Here is a 23,871-nt window from a genome sequence, read left to right as displayed (position 1 = left end):
GTAGAATGATAATCACAGATAATCCGTTCGCTTACATCGTTGACCTTGAAAAGATTACGTCAGTGGTTATGGAACAAGTGAGTTGAGATGGTGAGCGGGTGTCTGCCAGTCTTCGCCAATATTTATCTTTGAGGATTTTAGCCTCTACAGTTTGATATTGACCTTTGGACTCTCATAGAGCATAAAAAAGATAATTTGCTAATTGCTATGCAGCGCTGTACAGCTCGAAACCTTGACACTCCATGACGTCATTTGTCTCCTGGACAGTCGAGCCCCAGCGAGAGTCCGCGCCACGTCTGCATAAAGATGACAAAACGTGACGCAATATTGCGCAAGGGACTTCCCCGCCGCTCTTGCTGTTGTTGTTGTTGTTGTTGTTGCTCCCTCCGGCCCGCCCTAGGGGGGCGTAGCCAGACGGCTCAGTTGGGCTCGAAAGCCGGCGGCCAAGGCCGCCACCACGCCGTCGTCCTGTAGCTCGGTCACCGTAGGGTGGATTGTGCCCACTCGTGCCAGGCGGCGTCCCGCCAGCGCCGGGCAGCGCAGCAGGACGTGCCGCGGAGTGTCGGCCTCCTCTCGGCACACACGGCACAGCGCGGCCGGGCACCTCACGGAGCCGCACTGCTCGCATCCAGGCGACGGTCGGCGGCCGATGCGGTGAAGGTACTGCTCCGAGCAGGACCAGTGGCCGGCTCGGAGCTGGTGGACGTCGATCGCAGAGCAGCGGTCTTCGCCCTCCACCGGGCCCGGCAGGCGGGAGCCCCAGATCTCCTTGTGCCACCCGTCCGGCCAGGCCTCCCTCCACCTTGCAGAAGCTGAGCGGGCGGCCGCTCTGGTCACTGTGGTGACATCTATAGGTGTGTCCTCTTGTGGCAGGGCACTGGCCTCCTTGGCGAGGCCGTCCGCTCTTTCGTTCAGCGGCAGCCCACAGTGCGCCGGCACCCACTGCAGCTGGATGGGCTGGCCGGTCGCACTGATGCCTTGTAGCGCCTTCCAGATGTCGGCTGCTACCGGCGTCCGCTGGGCCGCTGGGCCGTTCTTGAGGAGAGCCAGTGCCGCTTTTGAGTCAAGGCAAATGATGATCGGGCGCGCCGTATCCCGGTCTGGTGTCGAGGTCAGATCTTCCAGCGCGGCCCTCAGCGCGAACAGCTCTGCTCGCGTACTTGAGCAGAGGCGGCCAGCAGCGACTCGGACCTCTCTTGTGGCACCGTCGTGGGTCACGATCAGCGCTCCTCCTCCACCGCGGTGCACTCCTTCCTCGGCAGAGCCATCCGACCAGATCCAGGTGGCGTCCGCCGGGAACGACTCCAACCGCTCCTCCGCCGCCCTTCTTCTCAGCTCCGGCGGGCGGTCCCTGGAGCCGTCGGGGCCCACATCCAGGTGGAAGGACACCTCTCCACCGTCCTGCCATGGCGGGGCGGAGACATGGAGCCGCTCCTCGATGATGAGGGGCACGCCCCCCGGCGACAGGCGGGCGAACATCTCACGGCCTCTGTCTCGCCAGCCGAGGGTCGCCGCGAGACGTCTTGGTGGCGACGAGTCAGCCAGGGTTCTGAGCGGGTCTCCTGCAGGCAGCGAGGCCGCCAGAGCTAGCTGGCGCGCCGCTCTGATGTCGCGGCACATGTGTGCAGTGGGAAGGCCCGCCTCCGCCATCAGAGCGTGTGACGGGGTCGACGCTAGGCAGCCCGTCACCACCCTGGCGGCAGCTCTCAGCTCCCTGTCGATCAGAGTGAGGTGGCTCTCCGATGCAGCAGGCAGCCACGCACCCGCCGCATACTCTAGTGCACCCCGTACGTAGCCGTTAGCGACAGTTCTCAGCTGCCGCTCGGTCAGGCCCCAGCTCCTACCGGTCATGCGACGGAGGTGGGCCGTACGGGGGCGCACCTTCTTACGTAGTTCGTTGCAGTGGGCTCCAAAGTGTAGCAGCCGGTCGAAAGAGACGCCCAGGAGACGCAGTGTGGTACCACCGGTGACCTCCGCTCCGGCGACCCGGATGGAGAGCCTCGATGCGTCGCGGGCCCACTGGGACAGAACAAGCGCCTGGGTCTTCTCCCCAGCGACGCGCATCTTCCATCGATCAGCCCACGCGGAGATGGTGTCCGCTGCTTGCTGGGCTCGTCTCCCCGCCTGCTCTATTGTGGCTCCGCTGCTGAGGGTCGCTGTATCGTCAGCGTACATGAAGATTTCGGTACCGGGAACAGACCTCAGGGCGGTGATCAGGTCCGCGGCCCACAGCGTGTATAGTGTGGGGGCCAGCACACTGCCCTGGGGGAGGCCGGCTCGGTAGGGACGCTCTCTGCTTCTTGTGCCGTTGACCACCACAGCCGCTCTACGGTCTCGGAGAAACGCCCAGACCCAGTTCGTCAGGCACTTGGGTACTCCGAGCCGGAGCAGTTTCAGTCGGAGCATCCTGTGGTCTATGACGTCATAGGCTCTGGAGAAATCAAACGCAAGTAGGGCGAACTTTTCGGCGGTCTTCCCGTCGACCGGTTTTCCCCTTGGTTTCGGCCTGTTCCATCCATCTTGCACGCGCTGAACAAGTCTAGCCAGGTTTTCCTCGGCCGATCTGCCCCGGCGGAAGCCGACCTGCTCGCATGGGATTAGGTCGTCGCGCTCGACTACGTGTGTGAGTCGCGCAGCGACCAGTCGCTCGGCGAGTTTGGCGAGGTGGCTGGTGAGGGCGATCGGTCGGTGGCTGGAGGTCAATTTTGGGTCCTTCCCTGCCTTGGGGATCGGGACGATGGTCGCCCTCCGCCACGCCGACGGCGTGAGACCCGAGGCCCAGGTCTGATTCATCAGGCGGAGGAGCGCGGCCTTGGCAACCGGGCCCAGGTGGCGCAGATGTTCCGCGCAGATGTCATCCGGGCCCGGGGCCTTCCGGCACTTCATGTTTGGGAGTTGCGCTTCCAGCTCCTGGAGTGAAAACGGGGAACAAACCCCAGAGCGGGCGCCTCCACATTGGCACTCCCTTCCGTTGAGTGTCCTCAGTTCCGCCTTGGTCTTGGTGTCCTGGCGTTTGGCTCGTACTTGACGGCTCACGTTGGCATAGGTCCTGTTGAACGCCTCGGTCTTGTCTCGGTCCTCCACGGCGCAGCGGCCGTGATCCCCGAGAGCCTGACCAGGCGGGATCTCAACAGCCTCTTCCATTTTTCGTAGGATCTTGTGAACCCTTCCAATGCTGGTTGGGCGGTTGAGCTCTTCCGAGGCGAACTTCTGAAACGCTCTGGACTTGGCCTCTTGTGCTGTGTTTGCCGCCTTGCGTTTGGCTGACACCCACTGGTCTCTGAGAGCTGCGGAGCCAGGGTCTGCGTCCAGGGCGGCTCTGGCAGCACGGCGCTCTCGCACCGCGTCCACCAGTTCCGGATCCATGGCCCATGGTTTGGGATCGGATCTTGCTCCACGGGGGATGTGGTTGAGGCTGCACTTCAGGATGACCGCTGTGAAGCGTTCGTTGAGCTGTTCCACCGTCAGATCATCCGGGAGTGTTGCGAGAGCTGACTCGCAGTCTGCCTCAAAGCCGGTCCAATCGGCCTTATGGAAGGCCCATCTTGTCCTTCTGATCCTCCTTGGTCTGTGGCCGCTCATGAGCACGGTAGTGATCATTGGCAGATGGTCACTGCCCAGGTCGGGGCCGACAGACCAGGCGCAGCGTCCAGCCGTGTCCCTATGGCACAGGACTGCGTCCGGGGTGCTAGGATTGCCCCGGTAGCTGGTGCGGGTGTGCGCTCCGTCGTTGAGGGTAGTGAAGTTCTGGAGGGCCATCCAGTCCGAGAGGCGGCGTCCCGTGTCATCTTCTTCTCCGCAGTGTTGGTCCCAGTCTGGGTGGTGGGCGTTCCAATCTCCCATGAGCAGGGTGTCTCGATTGGTGGGTAGGGCCGCCGGGTCGAAGTGGTCGGTCCTCTGGTCCTCCTCGCCTGGTCGGATCGGCGGCCGGTAGAAATTGTGAATGTCCAGGTGGTTTGGCGCAGGGTCGCGAGCCGCTGGATTGCTCGTGAATAGGCGTATGGCACACCATTCCGTTGTGTTGTCGGCCGGTGCGAGGGGGGCGGACTCCAACTTCGAGAAGTTGAGCCCCTTTCGGACGTATATAGCCACGTCACCTCCCTTGGCAGAACCGGTGTCCATACGCCCTCGTGCCCTTCGGAAGTGCGCCGCAGTCTGGAAGCCCGGGACCGATGTGATCCCGTCGGCACGGAACTGGGCCTCTTGGATCGCCAACACGTCGATTTTCTCGGTAGAGAGCCAGCCTTGGAGTTCCTGGGTCTTGCGACGGAGCCCTTCGGCGTTCCAGCACACAATGTGCAGGCGGCTTCTGGTCTGGACGTTTCGACGGTAGCGATGGTTCTTGGCCCGGCGACTCCGGCCTCGGTGGGCTCCCCCTGCGGTGCCCTCCGCACCCCCGCCGCTGGCACTGGCGGCGGGGGGCGCCTGTTCACTCATTTAGCGCAGGCCGGAGCCGCTGCGGGGGGCCTCCAGTTGGCCCTCCCCTGCGCGGCCCCGACCCGCTGAACGTGTTGAATGCCGTGATGAAAGACTCGGTGGTGAAAGACGTGCTGGGTAGACGACGACGTGGTGGCGCGTCGGCCACCGGCGTCCAGCCCCGAGAGGGCGGACTGGGACCCGTTCCGTAGCCCCCCGCCGCTCTCCACGACGGGGGCGGGGGCAGGCCCCCACGGAGTCCACCTCGTGAAGGCGGGTCCCTCCAGACTCCGCCGCTCTTGCTTGGGTCGCAAGGATGCCTGAGGGGTGTTCACGGGCACCGCACACAAGTAATCTTGCCGCACACTGCTGCGTGCGCTGTGTGCGGTGCGTCCAGCAGGCGTGGGGGTAGGGGATGGGTAGGTGTCTCTGACGTCACGGCTGCGTGCGGTGGACGGTCCGCTGTGGCCAGTCCCGACCGGCCACAGCGGTCGCTACTCGCTGTGTGCGGTGACTGATAGGCGGCGGCCGCGGCCATAACGGCCGGAGCGACACCAGCGCCACCATCGGCGGCCGGTCGGAACTATCGCAACGGATCGCACGTTAATTCAAATTATTTAGTAACGATACGTTATGCGTCAACGAAACCTTAACTGAAAATTAAGAAAAATGCATTTCATATTATAGCTTAATTTCATGATACATCTCGCGATGTAAATAGGTATTTTAATGGATAATTTGATTAGTAAATAATTGCATCGCTTCAATTAACTAATAATATCATTGCACATATTTCGCATTCGATAAATGCCCCACCGGAATATGAAAGCCCACAAAGTAAGCTTTCTAAAAATGTATATTAGTCACAAGTCAGTGATGGCTTATGCTACTTTTGACGCGATTGTTTTCGTTATCGGTCGATATAACATACACTTTTACTATATTCCAATGCGTACAACTCAGTCAAATTTGAATATTACGTTAATGCCCCAGTAGATAATTAAACATCAATTAATTGCCGTTCGAATGATGTTACGCATGCCTCAATGGTGCCTACCCTAAGCTACTTTTTTCTCGTGTCTTGATAAGCAAGCACTAGGCAAAATTGTGGTATCACCATAATTAACTAATAAAATTAATGAATAAATGAAACCTTCGATAAATGCCCCACCGGAATACGAAAGCCCACAAAGTAAGCTTTCTAAAAATGCATATTAGCCACAAGTCAGTGATGGCTTATGCTACTTTTGACGCGATTGTTTTCGTTATCGGTCGATATAACATACACTTTTACTATATTTCAATGCTTACAACTCAGTCAAATTTGAATATTACGTTAATGCCCCAGTAGATAATCAAACAGCCATTAATTGCTATTCGAATGATGGTACCCATACCCCCATTGCGCCTAGCCTAAGCTGCTTTTACCCCCTGTCTTCATTGCCAATATCACTGGGTGCAATAGCGATCTCAGGCCTTATCCGGGCAAAAATGATTTTTAGGGTGAGGGGACAAACGCTAAAGCTATTTCTTTCAAATGTGGCTACTTAAGCGTTTCAAATAAGAGTAAAATTGGAGAACTTCACTTACCTGAACATAATTTACTTAACCCGGCGGCCGCTGGGCCTCCGCGCCACCCGCCGGCCGCTGGGGGGGGGGGGCATATAGTTGCCCCCCCTTTACTTCTGCGACGCTATCGTCGCAACGCGAAGAGATAGAGAAGCGAAACTTTGCACACACCTTCCTGAATACCTAGCCGAGGTTGCGTCCAAATTTGGTGTCGATCCCATTTGAAATGACGTCACAGTGACGTCATAAGTGAAATTATAGATTTGCGACTCTCATATTCCTCACCATACATCAGATATATGGGACCGAATATAAAGGGTCGATTATTGGTCAGAAACTAGATGGAAGTGTAGTTAGATGTTTTAGGATGACAGCAGGTGCTATCTAGTTCATTTACAGTTGAGTTTCATGCTCAGCGTCATCAGAAACGGTCCATATCGGAAAACGACAAAACTTTATGACGTCACTGTGACGTCATCTTAGGTGCTACAACCACCAAACTTTTCGCAAACATTGCCTAGGTATTCATTTGAAGCTATGCCAAGTTTCACGTTCGTAGTCATCAGGTTTCGGAGATATTTCACAAAACGTAAAGGGGGGGGCAACTTTATGCCCCCCCCCAGCGGCTCGCGGCTCTTAAAAATTGACTACCTAATCAAAGTATCAGTAGGCATAATCCAAACATGTAGGTACCAAGGCATGGCGGCGATGGGAGATACCTGTCAGGGTGCGGGCCAGTTATTTTCATGTTCAATCTCTTCATATTGACGCAATCAACGTCGCGTAAATATAGAATGTATATTCTTCGCAAGTAGCATATCAAAACATTTATCACAAATCTAATGCAGTCACATAAACACATTTTGACACGCACGCTCACGCACCAGATTCTGATGCGCCAACATTTTGATAGGTGCACATTCGCTCGCAATTCAAGTCACATAACAATTTTTAGCTGCCTTCAACAGTCGGCGGCCGTCGTGCGTCAAGGCATGTCGCATTCCGTCCTGTTTTTCAACAGGTTGTTGTGTAAACACTTGCATAGATTCTGCCCGCCCAGTAGTTAAATCACAAACATGAAATAACTGAATACGAAGAAAAAAAACGGGCCGATCATGGACAACAAGAACACCGACAGGAACATTTTCATCAAGTTCGCAACCTCGTGGCGAAGTTAATCGAGATCACGACTTATCGTCCTATAGGTTCATGACTTTTACACACTTTAGAAGTAGCAGTCGCAGCTGCATCCCGCTTTGGAGGCCGAGGAAATCCATGGCAGGAGGGCAAAAACAAGAACAATATGCTTTTGTGACAGCCGGCTTTATCTAAATTACTGAACTCCACTTTTCGTCCCGAACAGTGATTTTTCCTCGGCATGCTATTTTACTCTGAATGAACTCGTGACTCGAGATTTAGGAATTTCGCGCCGATTGAAGTTCGTCGGAAGCACGGAGGACGTTTCTTTGTCTAGGACGAGTGGTACGCGTGCCTCCATTGCGTGTAGCCCCACTGCGTTTCCAGCTGGCAAATCTCGGTGCTGACGATGTCCTTTAGGTCCACTAAGCGTTGATGCACGTAGGTGTCGCACTCATCTGGAAAGAAAAGCCAAATTGTCACAAAAACATTTTCTTCAGTGTCACTGTCATTCACCAGAAGGCTCATATTTAAAACCCCTTAGCCCTAGGTAAAAAGGTATTATGAGGAATTTCGGTCCCTACTAGTGAAACTTCACATTCATGCGTGAGCAGCCTGATGGTAATATTCTTATTTGTAAAACAATAAATACAAACTGATAACTGACACTGACACTACTATGAATCAGCCCAGAAAAAAAGAGCATACTACCTAGGTACTTGACAAATGGGATACCAATTTCAAAGAAAGTAAGTCAATTTTTCAAAGCAAAATAATATTAATGCTTGGGTGTTAGAGGGGAAAATTCCTCTCCAAAAAAAGGGATGAGGGTGGTATATTCTTGATAAGGTTAGCCCCCCCCCCCAAATAAAGAATAGAAGAAGGAAAAATTGCACACTTTTCTGTACAATGGTAGAAGCTGATGCGATCATGCAATTAGATGCTCTTTCATGAGTGGTAAATTGCTATTGAAAGTTGGAGGTGGGAGTGGAAAATTATTTTCATTTGGATGTCTTGTTCCACCCAAATTGATAAATTTTGGGACACTGCGAATGAGTTATGAAAATTTTGCCAAAGGGTTCAACAAGTTAACAAAAGTGTTGTTTGAAATGAGTTATGTAAAGGCTGTGAAATAGTTATGAAGAATTTGCAAAAGGGTTCCTTCAAAAGAGTTACGAAAAGGTTCCGAAAGAGTTACAATGAGTTAATGAAGAGATTTTACGAATGAGATATGAAAAAGTTGTCAGAGGGTCACAAATAATCTATGAGAAATTTGCTTTGAATGAATTATGAAAGGGCTGTGAAAGGGTTACAATAAGTTAATGAAAAGCCTCTTTCGAATGAGTCAGGAAAATGTCGCGAAAGGGTTGCAAATGATTTACGAAAGGTATTTTGAATGAGCTATGAAAATATTGCACATAGATAAAAATAAGTTATGAAAGCGTTACTCTGAATAAACTAATAAAAGGCTGAGAAAGGGTTACCATGAGTTTACGAAAGGGTTGTTTCAAATAAGTTATGAAAAGGCTGCGAAAGGGTTACGAAGGGCTTGCGTAAAGGCTTAGTGAAAGGGTTGTGACCTAACAAGTTGTGAAAAAATCACAGCAGCTTCAGGAAAAGAATATGAATGGATAAAGAAGTAACAAATTTTGTTGCAACAAGTGAGGAACGATGTCACACTAATGGGGCTATAATTATACTCAGAAATAAAGGATCTCAGTCTAGTCCATGAAGACTGAAGAGCAGGCTGCACTTAATTGGTGGCTTACCTCGAAATCACTGGCCCAGGCCGACTCACCCCTTCCACTAGATTGATCGGGCGATTTAACACCTTTTTTTCAAATAACGGAAACCCAGGCAATTGCCTAAGTGTATAAATGTCTCATAAGCGCATGGAACGTATGCAGTTTCCAAAGCTCTTGATAATATCAAGAACATGATTTTTTTCTTCTAATCCCCATCTGGCCAAATGTCCGCCTTTACACGGGGCCTGCACCCTAACCGGGCTGACGTCTGAGCTTGGACGGAAGGCTGAGCTTGGACGTAACCGGACAAATCTTCGTATGGCAATTCTTCGTCGCGCAATTCCTCGTCCGCATTTCTTCGTCCGCAAATCTTCGTCGGCGCATTTATTCGTGTCGCATAACTTCGTCTCGCATTTCTTCGTAAGTGCAAATATTCGTATCGCATTTTTTCGTATCCGCATTTCTTCGTACGCGCATTTCTTCGTCAAGCATTTTTTCGTCCACGCATTTCTTCGTCTACGCAAATCTTCGTCCGCATTTCTTCGTCTACGCAAATCTTCGTTTGCGCATATCTTCGTCCGCAAATCTTCGTCCCCGCAAATCTTCGTCCGCAAATCTTCGTCCGCATTTTTTCGTCCACGCATTTCTTCGTCTACGCAAATCTTCGTCCGCATTTCTTCGTCCGCATTTCTTCGTCCACGCAAATCTTCGTCCGTAAATCTTCGTCCGCAAAACTTCGTCCGCAAATCTTCGTCCGCAAATCTTCGTCCGCATTTTTCGTCCACGCATTTCTTCGTCCACGCAAATCTTTGTCTGCGCATATTTTCGTCCGCAAACCTTTGTCTCCGCTATCTTCGTCTCCGCAAACATTCGTCCACAAATGTGGTTCAATAAAACCATGAAGACCATCAAGTGATTGACGAATTTAATGCATGGAATGGATGATCGAAACTTTTGAAGTCAGGTAGATGAGGTCTGTCAGGTGAAGCTATTGTATTTGGGAGCCGAGAATTGAAACATTCCATATCATTTGTGTCCCGGACATTCTTTTTTTTCGCGGTCGATGAATGACAATATAATCTCTTGTACCCTCGCCGGCATAGGCGGCGGAACGGGGAGGGCACCGGGGCACCGTTCCCCTCTTTCATTTTGGCCTTTTGACAGTAGCCCTATGGGCGTTGCATGGAAAGAAAGTGGGACTAAAAGTCGGCAGTGCCGTGCCCCCCCCCCCCTAATTGAAGGTGTTCCGCCGCTACTGCTCGCCGGACCTATTTGTTTTCTACATACACGCCGGCCGAGGGGGGGCGGGTACGACCCCCCCCCCTCCCCATCGCCGTTTCGCCACTGGTGGAGCTAGCGCGTCGCGGAAAAAAAACGAGCGTGTGCGCCGTTACGAGACGCAGAGGTTGAGGTTAATACCCGATTTTAAGGCCTTCTAGGTCAGGGGTCGGCTTAGAGCCCGCGGGCCGGATCCGGCCAGGAGGGTGACGGTTGGATCCGGCCCGCGACCATCTGACGTCCGGCCCGCGCAAGTTTTGTCTAGAAGTAGAATTAGACAAAAAACACCCGCAAATGGTGTTTATAAACTCATGAAGTGTGCGAAGGAAGAACTATTGTGCCAAAGCACATTTAAGTCACTTTTATATCGTAGTCGATTTCTGAAGGAACCGCGGGCCGAAACACGACGCAAGTCGATGATACCAGCCGCGGGCCGGACGTCAGATGGTCGCGGGCCGGATCCAACCGTCACCCTCCTGGCCGGATCCGGCCCGCGGGCCGTAAGCCGACGCGCTGACCTAGAAGGCCTTAAAATCGGGTATTAATCTCTGCGTCTCGTAACGGCGCACACGCTCGTTTTTTTCCGCGACGCGCTAGCTCCACCAGTGGCGAAACGGCGATGGGGGGGGGGGGGGGGGTCGTACCCGCCCCCCTCGGCCGGCGTGTATGTAGAAAACAAATAGGTCCGGCGAGCAGTAGCGGCGGGCGGAACACCTTCAATTAGGGGGGGGGGGGGGCTCGGCACTGCCGACTTTTAGTCCCACTTTCTTTCCATGCAACGCCCATAGGGCTACTGTTAAAAGGCCAAAATGAAAGAGGGGAACGGTGCCCCGGTGCCCTCCCCGTTCCGCCGCCTATGCCGGCGAGGGTACAAGAGATTATATTGTCATTCATCGACCGCGAAAAAAGAATGTCCGGGACACAAATGATATGGAATGTTTCAATTCTCGGCTCCCAAATACAATAGCTTCACCTGACAGACCTCATCTACCTGACTTCAAAAGTTTCGATCACCCATTCCATGCATTAAATTCGTCAATCACTTGATGGCCTGATATTTCTTCACGGTTTTATTGAACCACATTTGTGGACGAATGTTTGCGGAGACGAAGATAGCGGAGACAAAGGTTTGCGGACGAAAATATGCGCAGACAAAGATTTGCGGACGAAGATTTGCGTGGACGAAGAAATGCGTGGACGAAAAATGCGGACGAAGATTTGCGGACGAAGATTTGCGGACGAAGTTTTGCGGACGAAGATTTGCGGACGAAGATTTGCGTGGACGAAGAAATGCGGACGAAGATTTGCGTAGACGAAGAAATGCGTGGACGAAAAAATGCGGACGATGATTTGCGGACGAAGATTTGCGGGGACGAAGATTTGCGGACGAAGATATGCGCAGACGAAGATTTGCGTGGACGAAGAAATGCGGACGAAGATTTGCGTAGACGAAGAAATGCGTGGACGAAAAAATGCTTGACGAAGAAATGCGCGTACGAAGAAATGCGGATACGAAAAAATGCGCTACGAATATTTGCGCTTACGAAGAAATGCGAGACGAAGTTATGCGACACGAATAAATGCGCCGACGAAGATTTGCGGACGAAGAAATGCGGACGAAGAATTGCGCGACGAAGAAATGCCATACGAAGATTTGTCCTGAGGGGTGTTCACGGGCACCGCACACTGCTGCGTGCGGTGTGTGCGGTGCGTCCAGCAGGCGTGGGGGTAGGGGATGGGTAGGCGGTTCTGACGTCACGGCTGCGTGCGGTGGACGGTCCGCTGTGGCCAGTCCCGACCGGCCACAGCGATCGCTGTGTGCGGTGACGGAAGGCTGACGTAGGGACGAAGTGGGCGGAGCTTTGAGGCTGTGTGCGGTCCGACCGCACACAGGGTCCGTGAACAGCCCTCTGGAATCGAGCTTGGAGGCTGTGTGCGGTCCGACCGCACACAGGAGTGCTGTTCACGGGCACCTGCGGTAGCTGCGGTAGCTGCGGCTCGGCGGTCAGCCGGGTAATGACGTCACAGAAAGTGGGGATGGGGCGGGTGGTGTGACGTCATACGGCTGCGGCCGGCTGCGGTCGCCTGCGTCTCCTGCGGTCGAAACGATCCGACCGCAGCGGCCGCAGGAACCATTTGTGATGCAAAGTGGCGCGGCAGTTGCGCATTCGTGTAACTTGGGCGGAAAATTGACACGGCCGCCTCAGACGAACGCGTGATGACGTGCGCACAAGTGGGCGGGACTTACAGCCTGCGATCTACCGCAGCTACCGCAGTTACCGCAGGTGTCCGTGAACAGCACTAGGGCCCGTGAACAGCCCTCTGCGCGTCCTATTCCAACAACAACGGCAAGCGAGGCCGGTGCTTACCCAAGTAGATCTGTAAGAGGCAAAGCAAAAGGGAGCAGGGCGGTGTTTCACGGGACGCTGCTACCACGCTGCTATCAAATTGCGCGAGCTGACGTCACACTTGTGGTACCTACTACCTAGTGTTGGAGCCAAGATTCGTTGGAGCAATGGGCCTGTTGATGTTTCCATGGAAACCCAATTTGACACGTGTAAAAGCAGCGTGCTGCTATCACCGGTGAAACGGGTGAAGCCTAATTGATATACCCTGGGTGAAACAGGGCCCAGGATGCTTATAGGATGCTGCCTCTCTCCGTAGTCTTCTTGATGTGTTTTTCATACTTGTTCTTGAAAATGTTAACATTCTTGCTCGTTACAACTTCTTCAGGTAACTTATAAGCTTTAGGTTAGGTTTAGGTTTAAAGGGACCCTCCCACCTTCAAAAAAGTTAATGAATTGGCATGAAAGTGATGTTGCTCGGTTCAGAAAGAGCAAAAACGAATATCTACCAAATTTCATCGAAAAATATTCACCGGTTTTCAAGATATTAGACTTTTACTTTTGTTTACTTTTTGGGATCTCCGCTGTTCCCAGCGACTTTATTTGAAAGTGCGGCATTTGTTGCGCGCAAAGCAGCATATACCACCGCGTGCTACAAAACGTTTTAGTCAAACATTTAACGGACGTTCGAAAGCCTGATGACGTCATCAGATTCCCGTAATGGTTAAGAGATAGGGACCACGCTGGTCCCACCCTGCAAGTAAAGGGAATAAATTTCTTGAACACCATAAAGCTGCGGGGGTTGCGACCAGGAAATGGTGGTTTCTGAGCCTGGCCGCAAACTTGGCTATCTCAAATCAAAACTAATGTTAAGGTGGGAGGGTCCCTTTAATCGGATGGGCTGGTGTAGTCGTAGACTAGCCCCGCGTTCGATGTCTCTCGGACGGCGAAGATTCTACGCCGTCCGGCCAATCACGTTCCACAACCACAGCCGAGCCCCCGTTGACCTTGAACGGGATTGGCCGGACGACGTAGAATCTTCGTCGTCCGAGAGACATCGAACGCGGGGTAGGTCTTGGACTAGGTGTCTATTCGGTGCCCATGTCAGGTATCAGGTAGGTATAGGACTAATTGGATCTAGGGTAGGTATAGCCGTTTGCGCCATGAATTGGTCAAGCCGGTTCTTGAAAGTGTTAGTGCTGTTTGCCAGTACAACATCTTCTGGTACTTGGTAGTTTGTTCCAGTCATGGATTATACGATTTGGGAAGAACTTTGCTCTTGCAACAGTTTTCGATCTTTTGACTTTCAGCTTCTTGCTGTGGCCTCTTGTTTGGCAGTCATTGTTCATGGTGAAGAATTGCATTGGGTTTACATTGATGTGTCCTGAAAGCAGCTTGAATGTCTCTATTAAGTCTCCTCGCCTCACTCTATCATCGACACTTGGCAACTCCAGTCTTCTCAGTCTCTCCTTGTGGGTCAAGTTCTTCAGTCCCTGTAGGTACTAGTTTGGTAGCTCTTCGCTGTACCTTCTCCAATGCCCTGAAGTCTTGTACCATATGCGGACCGACTGCCTGAATACAGTGTTCTAGGTGAGGACGTATATATATAGTGTACAAAGATTTGAAGTTTGTTGTAGTCAGGGTGTCAAAGGTCATTTTAAGAAGTTTCAGTGCTGACATGGCTTTGTTACTGGCCTTCAGGCAGTGGTAGGTAGGCTTCAGCGAGCTAGCCAGCCAAACTCCCAGGTCTTTCTCCACATCTGTTTCTATAAGCTCCAATGCCTCTCCATTTGGTTGTTTCAGATAGGTAATACTTTTCTCTGGGATTTCTGGTGCCAAAATGCATTGCTTTACATTTCATTGCATTGAACTGTAAGAGCCACTTCTTGGACCAGCAGGCTAGTGTGTCACTGTCCAGGTCAGATTGGAGCACTTCTGCATCTTTCTTGCTTGACACCAGTCGATACAGCTTTGTGTCATCAGCATATAGTTTCATTGTGCTGCGGACAAGTCTTGGCAGTTCATTGACGAACAGTATAAACAATACTGGGCCTAAAACCGATCCCTGTGGCACTCCACTGCTGACACTGATGCTGTCCGACAGCTTCCCGTTTACTGACACCCGTTGTGTTCTGTTTCTCAAGAACTCGCCGGTCCCGTAGCTCAGTTGGTAGAGCGTTGGACTCCGCGTGGTGAGAGCACGTGTTCCCGGTTATAACAGTCCGGGTTCGAAGCGCGACGGGCGCTTGACATATATGAGCCTCCTGACAGGTTGGTTGCGGACTGCGGTTGGTGGCAGGCCGTGGCCAGGCGAAGTCAGTGAGGGGACCGGCCGTGTGCGGCTATGTGCGCACGTTAAACTTTGGATTCTAAATTCTGCCATAGAACTGGAATTGCGCGATCGGAGGGTAGAGGGCAGTGTCACCGCAACAAGCTTCGCTTAGCGGTGGCTCTGTCCTTGTAAATCCTTCCTATCAAAAGATTCGGACTAAATTTAAAAAAAAAAACTCAGAGATCCACTTTAGTATGTTTCCCCTGATTCCATATCCATGTAGTTTTGCCTTCAGTCTCTCATGCGGTCTGTGTCAAAGGCCTTGCGATAATCTAAGTATATCATTCCACTGTTCAATAATTTATTTTAAGTGTCCAATCGTCCGATCCTGATCAAATATGTGTGTTCGTAGGCCTGTTCTGTTATTGCTTTACCTGCCAAGACAGACAAACTTGAGAAAAATCGAGTGATTGTACCTTTTTTGAAGGTCTCTAACCAACTTGTCTGAAATTCACCGGAGAACAAATGTGGGGTTTAAAAAAAGGTGTCGATATCAGGCACACTTTACAGGCGAAAGGCGATATCACGTAGGGGAAGGAGGGTGAATTGCGCCACGTTAAGGAAAAACGCTAATTGCAAGAAAACCGCTGGAGATATAAGCATGCACTGTTAACCATTTCAAAGACGAGCTCATTTATCGGGGTTACATGAGCACAGTAAATACGTATTTAGCCGCTAATTCGAATTAGGAACGCATTACCGACTCATGTAGCCACCTGCTAGTACGAATTGGCGATCCGATCCGCGGTTACATGAGCAAAGCAAATACGTATCACGATCGGATTCACCGCTAATGCGAATCAGGAGCGTACTACCGACTCATGTATCCACCTGCTAATACGAATCGGCGGTCCAAACAAAATCCGCTGAGAAAGAGGCTTAGAAGCGAATAGGACCAAGATACGTATTACAGGAACTATTTCTTACCAAAAAGAAACATTAAAATGCAAAATAATAGGTATTTTTTTCATTTGCTTCTTTTGAAATAATTATTAAAAAAATATGTCGGTATTTTGTCAATAAATATAGTGCAAACCAAAAAGAAAATATCAAAGTACTTTCAGTTGAAACATTTTTCTGACAGCACTACAGACGAATCAAGAGAGGCAAGTGCTCAATGAGTCAAAACAAGACAACTTTATGTTTAACTTTTTTTTGTTAAGTTAATTGAGAATGTTTTGAGCAGATTAAATGCAAAAAAGACATAAGATATTAAGTTTTTAATTCAGTCACCTCTATTGCTACGGAAGTGCGCCACATTTGTATGCTATTTCGTTTGTAATGCGCATCGGGCCGAGAGCCAAACTAGATCCGTTTGACGTCACTGATACGAATTTGCTCATGTAGTCGGTGCACCGAATGCGTTCTTGGGGAGCTGATGCGAATTAGTGTAGTGCGTATTTGGGAACGGATCGCTCATGTAACCACCAGGCCTGAGGCACACGATTCGGGCCGTATTTCACAAGAACTATTCTTTGCTGACTGGAAGCGTCAAAATGCAAAATACTAAGCATTTTGTTATTGGCTGCCTCGTAGAAAATAGCAAAAAAATGTTGGTATTTTGGTTTAGTCTTTGCATGTGAAATAAAATGAATGAAATATTTTGATAGATAATTTTTTCTGACCACCCTGCTGTCGCTGCATGGCGAATCAGTGCCCACTGACTTAAAACAAGAAAACTTTGTTTTCATTTTTTGATTTCATGTTAATTTTAAATGTTTTTGAGCCTATCAAATGATAAAAGTATTTAAAATTTAGTTCAGTCGTCCCGGTAAATGCCGCAACTGCGCCATGACTGTACGCTAATCCTATTCCGTTTGTGATGCGAATTACCGGCCGTCGAGGAGTCAGCCCGGGTGAGCCAAACAAGATCCGTTTGACGTAGATAAAACGAATTAGTCTCATGTAACCGGTGCCGTAGATACGTTTGTGGGGAGCTGATGCGCATTAGCGTAGTGCGTATTTGGAACGGATCGCTCATGTAACCCCGGTAATTGGCTACAATTTAAGAGCCTCCCGATCAATTAAGAATGTTTCGTTTGCTTCTGACAGCTGCTTTTTCAGAAACATGCAAAAGGGCGCATTTGCCAACAACTGCTGCAAATTGTGCCAGGGGGATGGCGCAATTAGAACCCAATTGCGCCCTATACTTTAACATGGCTAAGTGAATGAGACGGGATGCATACACCCCGGCAGTCTAATGTCATTGCGGTTTACTTAAACATTTATAATGTTATTCAGGCTGGATGAATAATAAATGTAGATATAAATCGCGATGTTTTTTGCCCAGGTAGATAACTTTACATGTGTCCGTACGCTTGTAAAAGAGCAACGAAAACGTTTACTGTAACCGACTAGATATATGTGAACGTATGCGCCTATACAGTTAACTTTTCAATCGGTTCTTTCAAAATTAATAATTTTTATCGTTTTGACACCTTAATGACATCAGTTTTTACTTTTTTGTCATAGCTGTCACTTCTTACGCCTGAGTCCATATTGAAAATGTCGTATTTTGTCAATTACACCACAAGTCGTGGCCTAAATGGCAGCTGCATTATAAGTTTGACGAGAGAAATAATTTGCGGACTAACGACAGCGGGCTGCTCCCTTGCCCGACATTAAACTCCTTCTTTATTGCAATCAGTTAATGATGCATTCATACTGTCGTGATGCAATGGCTACACCATTATTCTATTTGCAGAGCTGGGCAAGTGCGTTCCTTTAGTGCGTTCCTGCGTTCTTCCGTACGTACGCACCGCCCTTTTTAGGAACGCAAGAACGCAGGAACGTAAAGTTTTTCAAAGGAACGCAAGTAAGAGGAACGCACCACCCGAAATTTTGAAGCGTTCCTGCGTTCTTGCGGAACCACCCGAAACATTATATTGCTGCCAATGACCTCTGTGTCAAATGTTTGAATCTCGAGTACGTGTGTTTGCCGGTAGAGGCGCCACTTGTCGGTCGAATCGAGGAAGGCTTGCTTAGATTTAGTGCTGATGTTTACTATTCGATTCGGTTTCAGGCATTAAATGTGTAAAGATTTTTAGAGGTGATGTTTACTATTCGATTCAGTTTCAGGCATTAAATGTGTAAAGTAAATATGATAACTTTTACTAAGATACATCTTTTAACTTAACTATTGTTTTTAAGCAGGTCGTATTTTTGTTGAAAACCCTACGGATGATATTGGTAAAACGTATTTCAGATATTCGATTCGGAAAAGAGATGTCGAGCTGCTTTTCGGCCCCACGTCGCCATTCTGGGTATTCTGTGATCGATTCGCCCCGTGTTTGGTTGGGCCCGCGCCGCGTGGTTCGGCGGTATTTTTGAGGGAGGAACGCAGGAACGCTAACGCACCGAGCGAAAAAAAATGAGGAACGCTATTCCAGGAACGCACTAACCGCGGCCGGAGGAACGAAGGAACGCTAACGCACTACCGAAAATCGAGGAACGCGCCCAGCTCTGTCTATTTGCGCCCCCTGGCGCAATTGCCATGGGCGCAATTAAAATTGAGGCACTTTTTAATAAAAGCATAGAAGTTATCATAAAGATGTTGCAGGAAGTTCACGGTTTCAGTGATATACAATGAAAAAGGGGTTTTTCTTTCTAAATATCACTCTGAAAATCACACAAATATCGTAAATTTTTATAGCCAACGGTTCAAAATGCTGCAAAAAAGTTAAGAAAACGCCATAACATCTTTGATGGCGTAATGAGCCTTGCTAATTGGCTTCATCGGAGTGTTTGGGCCATAAAATGAACAATGCAGTGGTGAAAATAATGTTTTCAAACACAAAATTCTAAACATGCCATTGAATCCGTGGGAATGTTGGTGGGCGCAATTGGTTAGGAGGGCGCAATACACCCACTTTCCCCTACACAGAGTGAAAAATCAGATCTAGCCACTGCCCACTGGAAGAAAATTACAATTTCCCAAAACCGGCCCATACCTCCCGGCTCCCGGGTCTCCCCTACTGGTATGGTTTACTTACCTTACAGGATAGCGCGCTGAGTGTGCTGGACTGCTCTGTTCTCTGTCCCCACTGGTGGTCATGTCAGGAATGATGCGTCAGGGCTCACTCAATGTCAGAGATAGCAGATCACGTCATACGTAACACTTGGGCGGATCGTTCAATATGACAAGGAACTATCATGCTTTGAGTCAGACGTACTCTTCCTGAGTATGTCACGTCCTGATATTGCAAAGATAGCTGTCACCAGTACAGTGACCGTAGAGGACGGAACTGATCCGGATCTGTTTGGAGCGTTCCTGTGCTGGGTTACACCGTGTTGACAGCTTCAGTTGCCGGGTACGCGCTGGCCGTGTCACTGCGGCGGGAGAGTGGTAGGCACTAGGCAGTCCGCGCGGCGGTAGGATACTGCGGGATGGCCATCGCTCTGCGCTGGTGAACGGGCGCGGCCGGACCAGTCTGGAGCAGAGGTATCGGTGATCGGTGTCTCACTGGTATATCGGCGTTGGAGCGAGCGAGGGAGTGTGGCTTTGGAAAAGCGTCGGTATGTACGCAGACTTCATTTATTCGACGTCAGCCTCGGCCAAACCAAGTGCGAGTCCTGTGATGTGTACATGTGACGATTGATATTTTATATTGACTTCAATTTTTTTTCAGGTACACCTTTGTCTTTCTTACGCCTTTGGAGAATGTCTGAAGCGCTAATGTCGAATGCTGTGAAATTTTCTTGTAGTCATGGCGCTTGAAATGACAAAGAGCCTCATCCGCTCCTGTGTTGTTTCTTCGAAGAAAGGACTGACAGTGCATCAGCTGGAGCGTGAGTACCGAGCGCCGAACCTATCAGAGTCACAATGTTGGGGAAATAAGGCCCTTTGCTGGTCCCAGTCGGGTCCAAACGATTTTGTTCTCCTTAACAAATTTATACTCCGGCCAATCCAGCCAGTGTGATGAAAAACTGCTATTATTACGCCTAAAACATGCATTTAAAGCATTGAGAGAACACATTTTATCACCTGTCACATTTAGTAGGCCAAACATATGATTTTCCTGTTCAGTGTTCTACAAGCTGGCCGGTTCTCCGGACAGATTTTATTCTCCGGGACCAGGACCAAAATTAACAATTTCAGAGATCATAATAATGGCCTGAGAGTTTCCGAAAGTATCCAAGAGTATCCAAGGCTTCGCTTTGCACCTTTCCCTCTATAGTTTTCGTTAGAACATATGCTCGAGGGTGCATTCCCGTGCATTAGCTCACGTTTGCAACATTGCATTGCCATGTTAACCCGCACATGACCGGTATTTTCCATAACGCGAGTGACAGAGCCCCCCCCCCCTTCTCCCTCCCATCTCTGAACTACCGAACTGATGTTCAAAATTCAAACGGTGGAAAACTGTTGAGCGAAACCTAATTTTATTGCCTTCGAGGTCACCGATGACGTTATAGGTCAGGTCAAAGTAAAAACTATCAATATTTTGGCTTGTTTTCAATCTGGGCTCAAGCCGCTGGCTAACATACCATATCAAGCTCATTTCTGGTTTACACACTCGTGAATATATTTGCTTAATTTACCCTGAGGGTACCGAGCAATTCAGGGCTGCGGAGTCGATGGATTTTCGGCGACTCCGACTCCGACTCCGACTCAGGCTTTCAAAAACCAGCTCCGACTCCGACTCCGACTCCGGGCAGAATTGTCGACTCCGACCGACTCCAGCTCCCGACTCCGACTCCGCAGACCTAGCAGGGCTGCGGAGTCGACAGATTTTTTGTGACTCCGACTTCGACTCGGGCTCGGGTTTCTAAAATCGACTCCGACTCCGACTCCGGTCACAACTGTCGACTCCGACCGACTCCGACTCCGACTCCGACTCCGACTCCGCAGCCCTGCCGAGCATGTACTTCAATTTTTTACAGGTGAAGACTAGGTCATCCTAGGCAGGGGGCGTCGAAGTCTAGTAGGAAAATCTGGCAATCCCCGGCGTGACGTAACGTCGGGGATGACCGACGGCACCTTGCACTGAAAGATACGGCAGAACGGCTATTTTTGAAAAATGATTAAAAATACTTTTGTGCTGTTATGACATATAAAACGCTTATCAGCATGTTCCTCATCATGTGATAAAGCCATATCCGTGGTCGAAAATAGCTGAGCCCCTCCCAATTTCCAACCACCGACCTCATAAGCAAAGGATGTAAGCGTAATCCTTAAGGGCGACTTTCCTATACATATCCGTACAAATGCGTCCTTATGGAAATCGGTAGTGTGGCGATTGGCGACGCGCGCGACATCTGTGTGGCGACCAAGTGGCGACTGTGGCGACACCTGGTGGCTGCTTTTCTGCTGTGTGAAGGCATTAGGTTTTGCCAGATATGGTTCCTACTGCTACACAACTATGTTGACCCAATACTAGAAAGTTATTTTGCCAGTAAAAGGCAAGCAAATTGAAAGTCAATTTATAAAATTGCTTATAAATGATAACGAGAAAATAATAAAGAAGTTTTGATTGAAGAGTTATTAAAATACCCAACCGTGAAACTATATTCTGGTAGGTTTAGTAGAAAATAGTCCGTGCAACCTTGTATTTAGGGCCTTGATCCTAGGCAAATCCTAGGTCATGGAAATTTTACATGCATCAGTCACGTGAGACATGTTTTATGGTCCTTTTCGGTGATAGATTTTGATATCAGCGTTGTCTGTGTCATCTGAGGCCATTTTCAAATGCCATTGCCAAATTCAAAATACCTAGGCAGTTTACAAACTGCCTGACCGACCAGGCATTTTGCAAACTGCCTGAAATTATTTTCCTAAGGCAGTTTGTGAAATGTCTGACATCGAACGCACACCAGGGATGATGACTAAGCATCATTGTAACTGCCATTTAACCCGCGCCATGGTGGAGTCTGTTTATAACGCGACCTGGACAGGTTCGTTATATCTCCGAATCGACTGGACGGATCCACAAAATTCAAACGGCGCTCGAAAGCCCTGTCAAATTTGTAGAGGGAAATCCAATTTCATTGACCTCGGGGTCGCCGATAACGTCACAGGATAAGTCAAAGATAAAATGTTTTGCCGGTCAGGGGTCTTCTAGGGAATGGGCTATAACATCGAGTAAAACGCATTTTATCGAAAATCAGCGATAGGGTGTCAGTTGCCTAGTTAGTACATATATTGTTATAAGAGGTCATAGGTCAGGTCACCAAGGGTCAGCACATGAACCCAATTTTACTAGGATGTTTTATGGCCAATTTTTCATTTAAAACTCAATGCTGTTGGTTATAAGAGCATCAGGAATGGTTAAGGTCACTTCCTGGTGGAGGTCAGGTCATTGTCAGGTCAAAAAGGTCAAATTTCAAAGCTGATATTTTTGCATAAAATGGGTAGGTATCGATTCCATACAGCTCGTCACGGCGAGTCTAATGGTGGTCTTTGTTTTGCGCTACGCGGTCTAGAATTGCTGAAAGTTGAGCTGGAAAATTGGTCATCAATTTTGAACAGTTTTTTCGCTATAACTTGGCCAAAAAAAAAAACGGTATCGATCTAACATTTGGCATGTGAATAGAAGTCAGTAGGGGCTGTCACGTATATTCGTTTTTTTCGAAAATCGAAAAAAAACTTTTTTCGGATTTTTCTTTTTGTTTATATTCAATTTTTTTTGGGGGGGAGGGGTTAAAAATTCGAAAAATTTAAATGTTTTGTAGCACTGGTAATTCTACACCTTTCATATCTTGAACGTTTTTATGTATCTTCAAAGCTATAGGCCTGACAGCTCCCCCAGCTCTTCTCTTCCCTCTTCCCGTTTCTTGGGTCGTAAACGATAGAACATGACGTCACTCTGACGTCATTTGCGGCCGACCTATGGTGGTTATGAAATGTTTATTCGTGCACAAGGTGTCAAACTGATCAGCCGAAGGTACCTACTTAAAGTTTGTTTTTGTTGATACGTTTAGCGGTTAGAAGATATTGCAGAAAAAAATGGGAGGGGCTCCCATTTTTAGAGCTCCCTCCCCCCCCCACACTTCAGTCATGCGCGGGTTAACCCGCGCCCCGTTTGGCTTTTGGCGGACCTTGCCACCCCTTGTGGACCGTTTTGGCCCCTCCCTCGGGATGTCGGAAAGTTACCGACCGATTTTCAAAATTTAGGTACACGGCATTCGATAGGCCCACCGGTTTGCTACCATGTGACCCAATGTCATTGACCCAGGTGCAACGGATGACGTCACAGGTCAGGTCAAAGGTAGCATTTTAAACGTTTACAGGTTTTCTAAGGAATGCGTTATAACATTTAATAAAAGGCATATTATTGAAAATCATTGATGAAGCGTTCTTTGTTTAATACGTATGTTGCTGAATGAGGTCACTGATACCAGGTCAGATCAGAGGTCAGGTCACTCAAGGTCACAATATGAACCCAACTATATGTATAGTCGACTACAGAATGATGCTCCACTTTTCACAGGCAATTATTTGCCTGGAGTGGTAGGCTGTGCCGCATCACACGGGCTGAGTTCACAAATTATAGCTTTGTCCCAGACTCACAATGCTCACAATCGACACGCTTAATTGCGTGATAAACGGCACAACTTAGCGCTCCGGTCAACTGATAGCTTCTAAGGAGTGGAACATCATTCTGTAGTCGACTATACTAGGGGCGTGTGATGCATGTTTCATGGCCAATTTTACATATCAAGTCCAATGATGTGGGTTAGGCCCATTGGGGCCAGTTTCAGTTACGTTCTGGACTCTGGTGGAGGTAAGGTTAGGTTGAGGTCAGGTAAAAAGGGTCAGATTTCAACGTTGACATTTTGCGTAAAAAGATCATCTATTCGATGCAGCTCGCCACGGGGAATCCACTGGTAGTCTTATCTTTGCGATACCTAGTCTACAACGGCTAAGCATTGAGTTCGTAAATTTTTCTTCATCGATTTAAATAATTTTTTTCGCCATACCTTTGCAAAGAAAATGAAGGCATCGATCTCAAATTTGGTACCTGTTTTGATGGAATACTTAAGGGGGTAAGGTAAAACATATACCTATTCATTTTTTCGAAATTGAAATTTTTGGGACTTTGTGGGTGTT

At 49.2% G+C, this 23,871-nt stretch overlaps 2 protein-coding genes across 6 annotated transcripts in view; one reads left to right on the top strand and one right to left on the bottom strand.

Annotated features, from left to right (window-relative positions):
• The window catches only part of LOC122372070 (protein argonaute-2-like), a 33,491-nt gene extending 14,611 nt beyond the window's left edge, over positions 1-18,880 (bottom strand). The window contains exon 1 of one of the 2 annotated variants that reach the window (XM_043348936.1): positions 18,815-18,880. The gene's annotated coding sequence lies outside the window, so the exon portion shown is untranslated. Of the gene's footprint in view, positions 1-231; positions 294-18,814 lie in introns of those variants that run through there. The other variant, XM_043348937.1, reaches the window with a different exon arrangement.
• LOC122372069 overlaps positions 12,783-23,871 on the top strand; it is a 35,618-nt gene continuing 24,529 nt past the window's right edge. Inside the window, exons 1-2 of one of the 4 annotated variants that reach the window (XM_043348933.1) lie at positions 12,783-12,805; positions 19,451-19,610. In XM_043348933.1, coding sequence (XP_043204868.1) covers positions 19,529-19,610 — 82 coding nt within the window. In that variant the 5' untranslated portion in view covers positions 12,783-12,805; positions 19,451-19,528. Of the gene's footprint in view, positions 12,806-19,109; positions 19,133-19,159; positions 19,264-19,450; positions 19,611-23,871 lie in introns of those variants that run through there. The other 3 variants (XM_043348935.1, XM_043348934.1, XM_043348932.1) reach the window with 3 other exon arrangements.

This window comes from Amphibalanus amphitrite, unplaced genomic scaffold (genome assembly GCF_019059575.1).
Source record: "Amphibalanus amphitrite isolate SeventyFive unplaced genomic scaffold, NRLGWU_Aamphi_draft 001311F_arrow, whole genome shotgun sequence".
Taxonomy (NCBI): Eukaryota; Metazoa; Arthropoda; class Thecostraca; order Balanomorpha; family Balanidae; genus Amphibalanus; species Amphibalanus amphitrite.
This window is presented reverse-complemented; position numbering and strand designations above follow the sequence as displayed.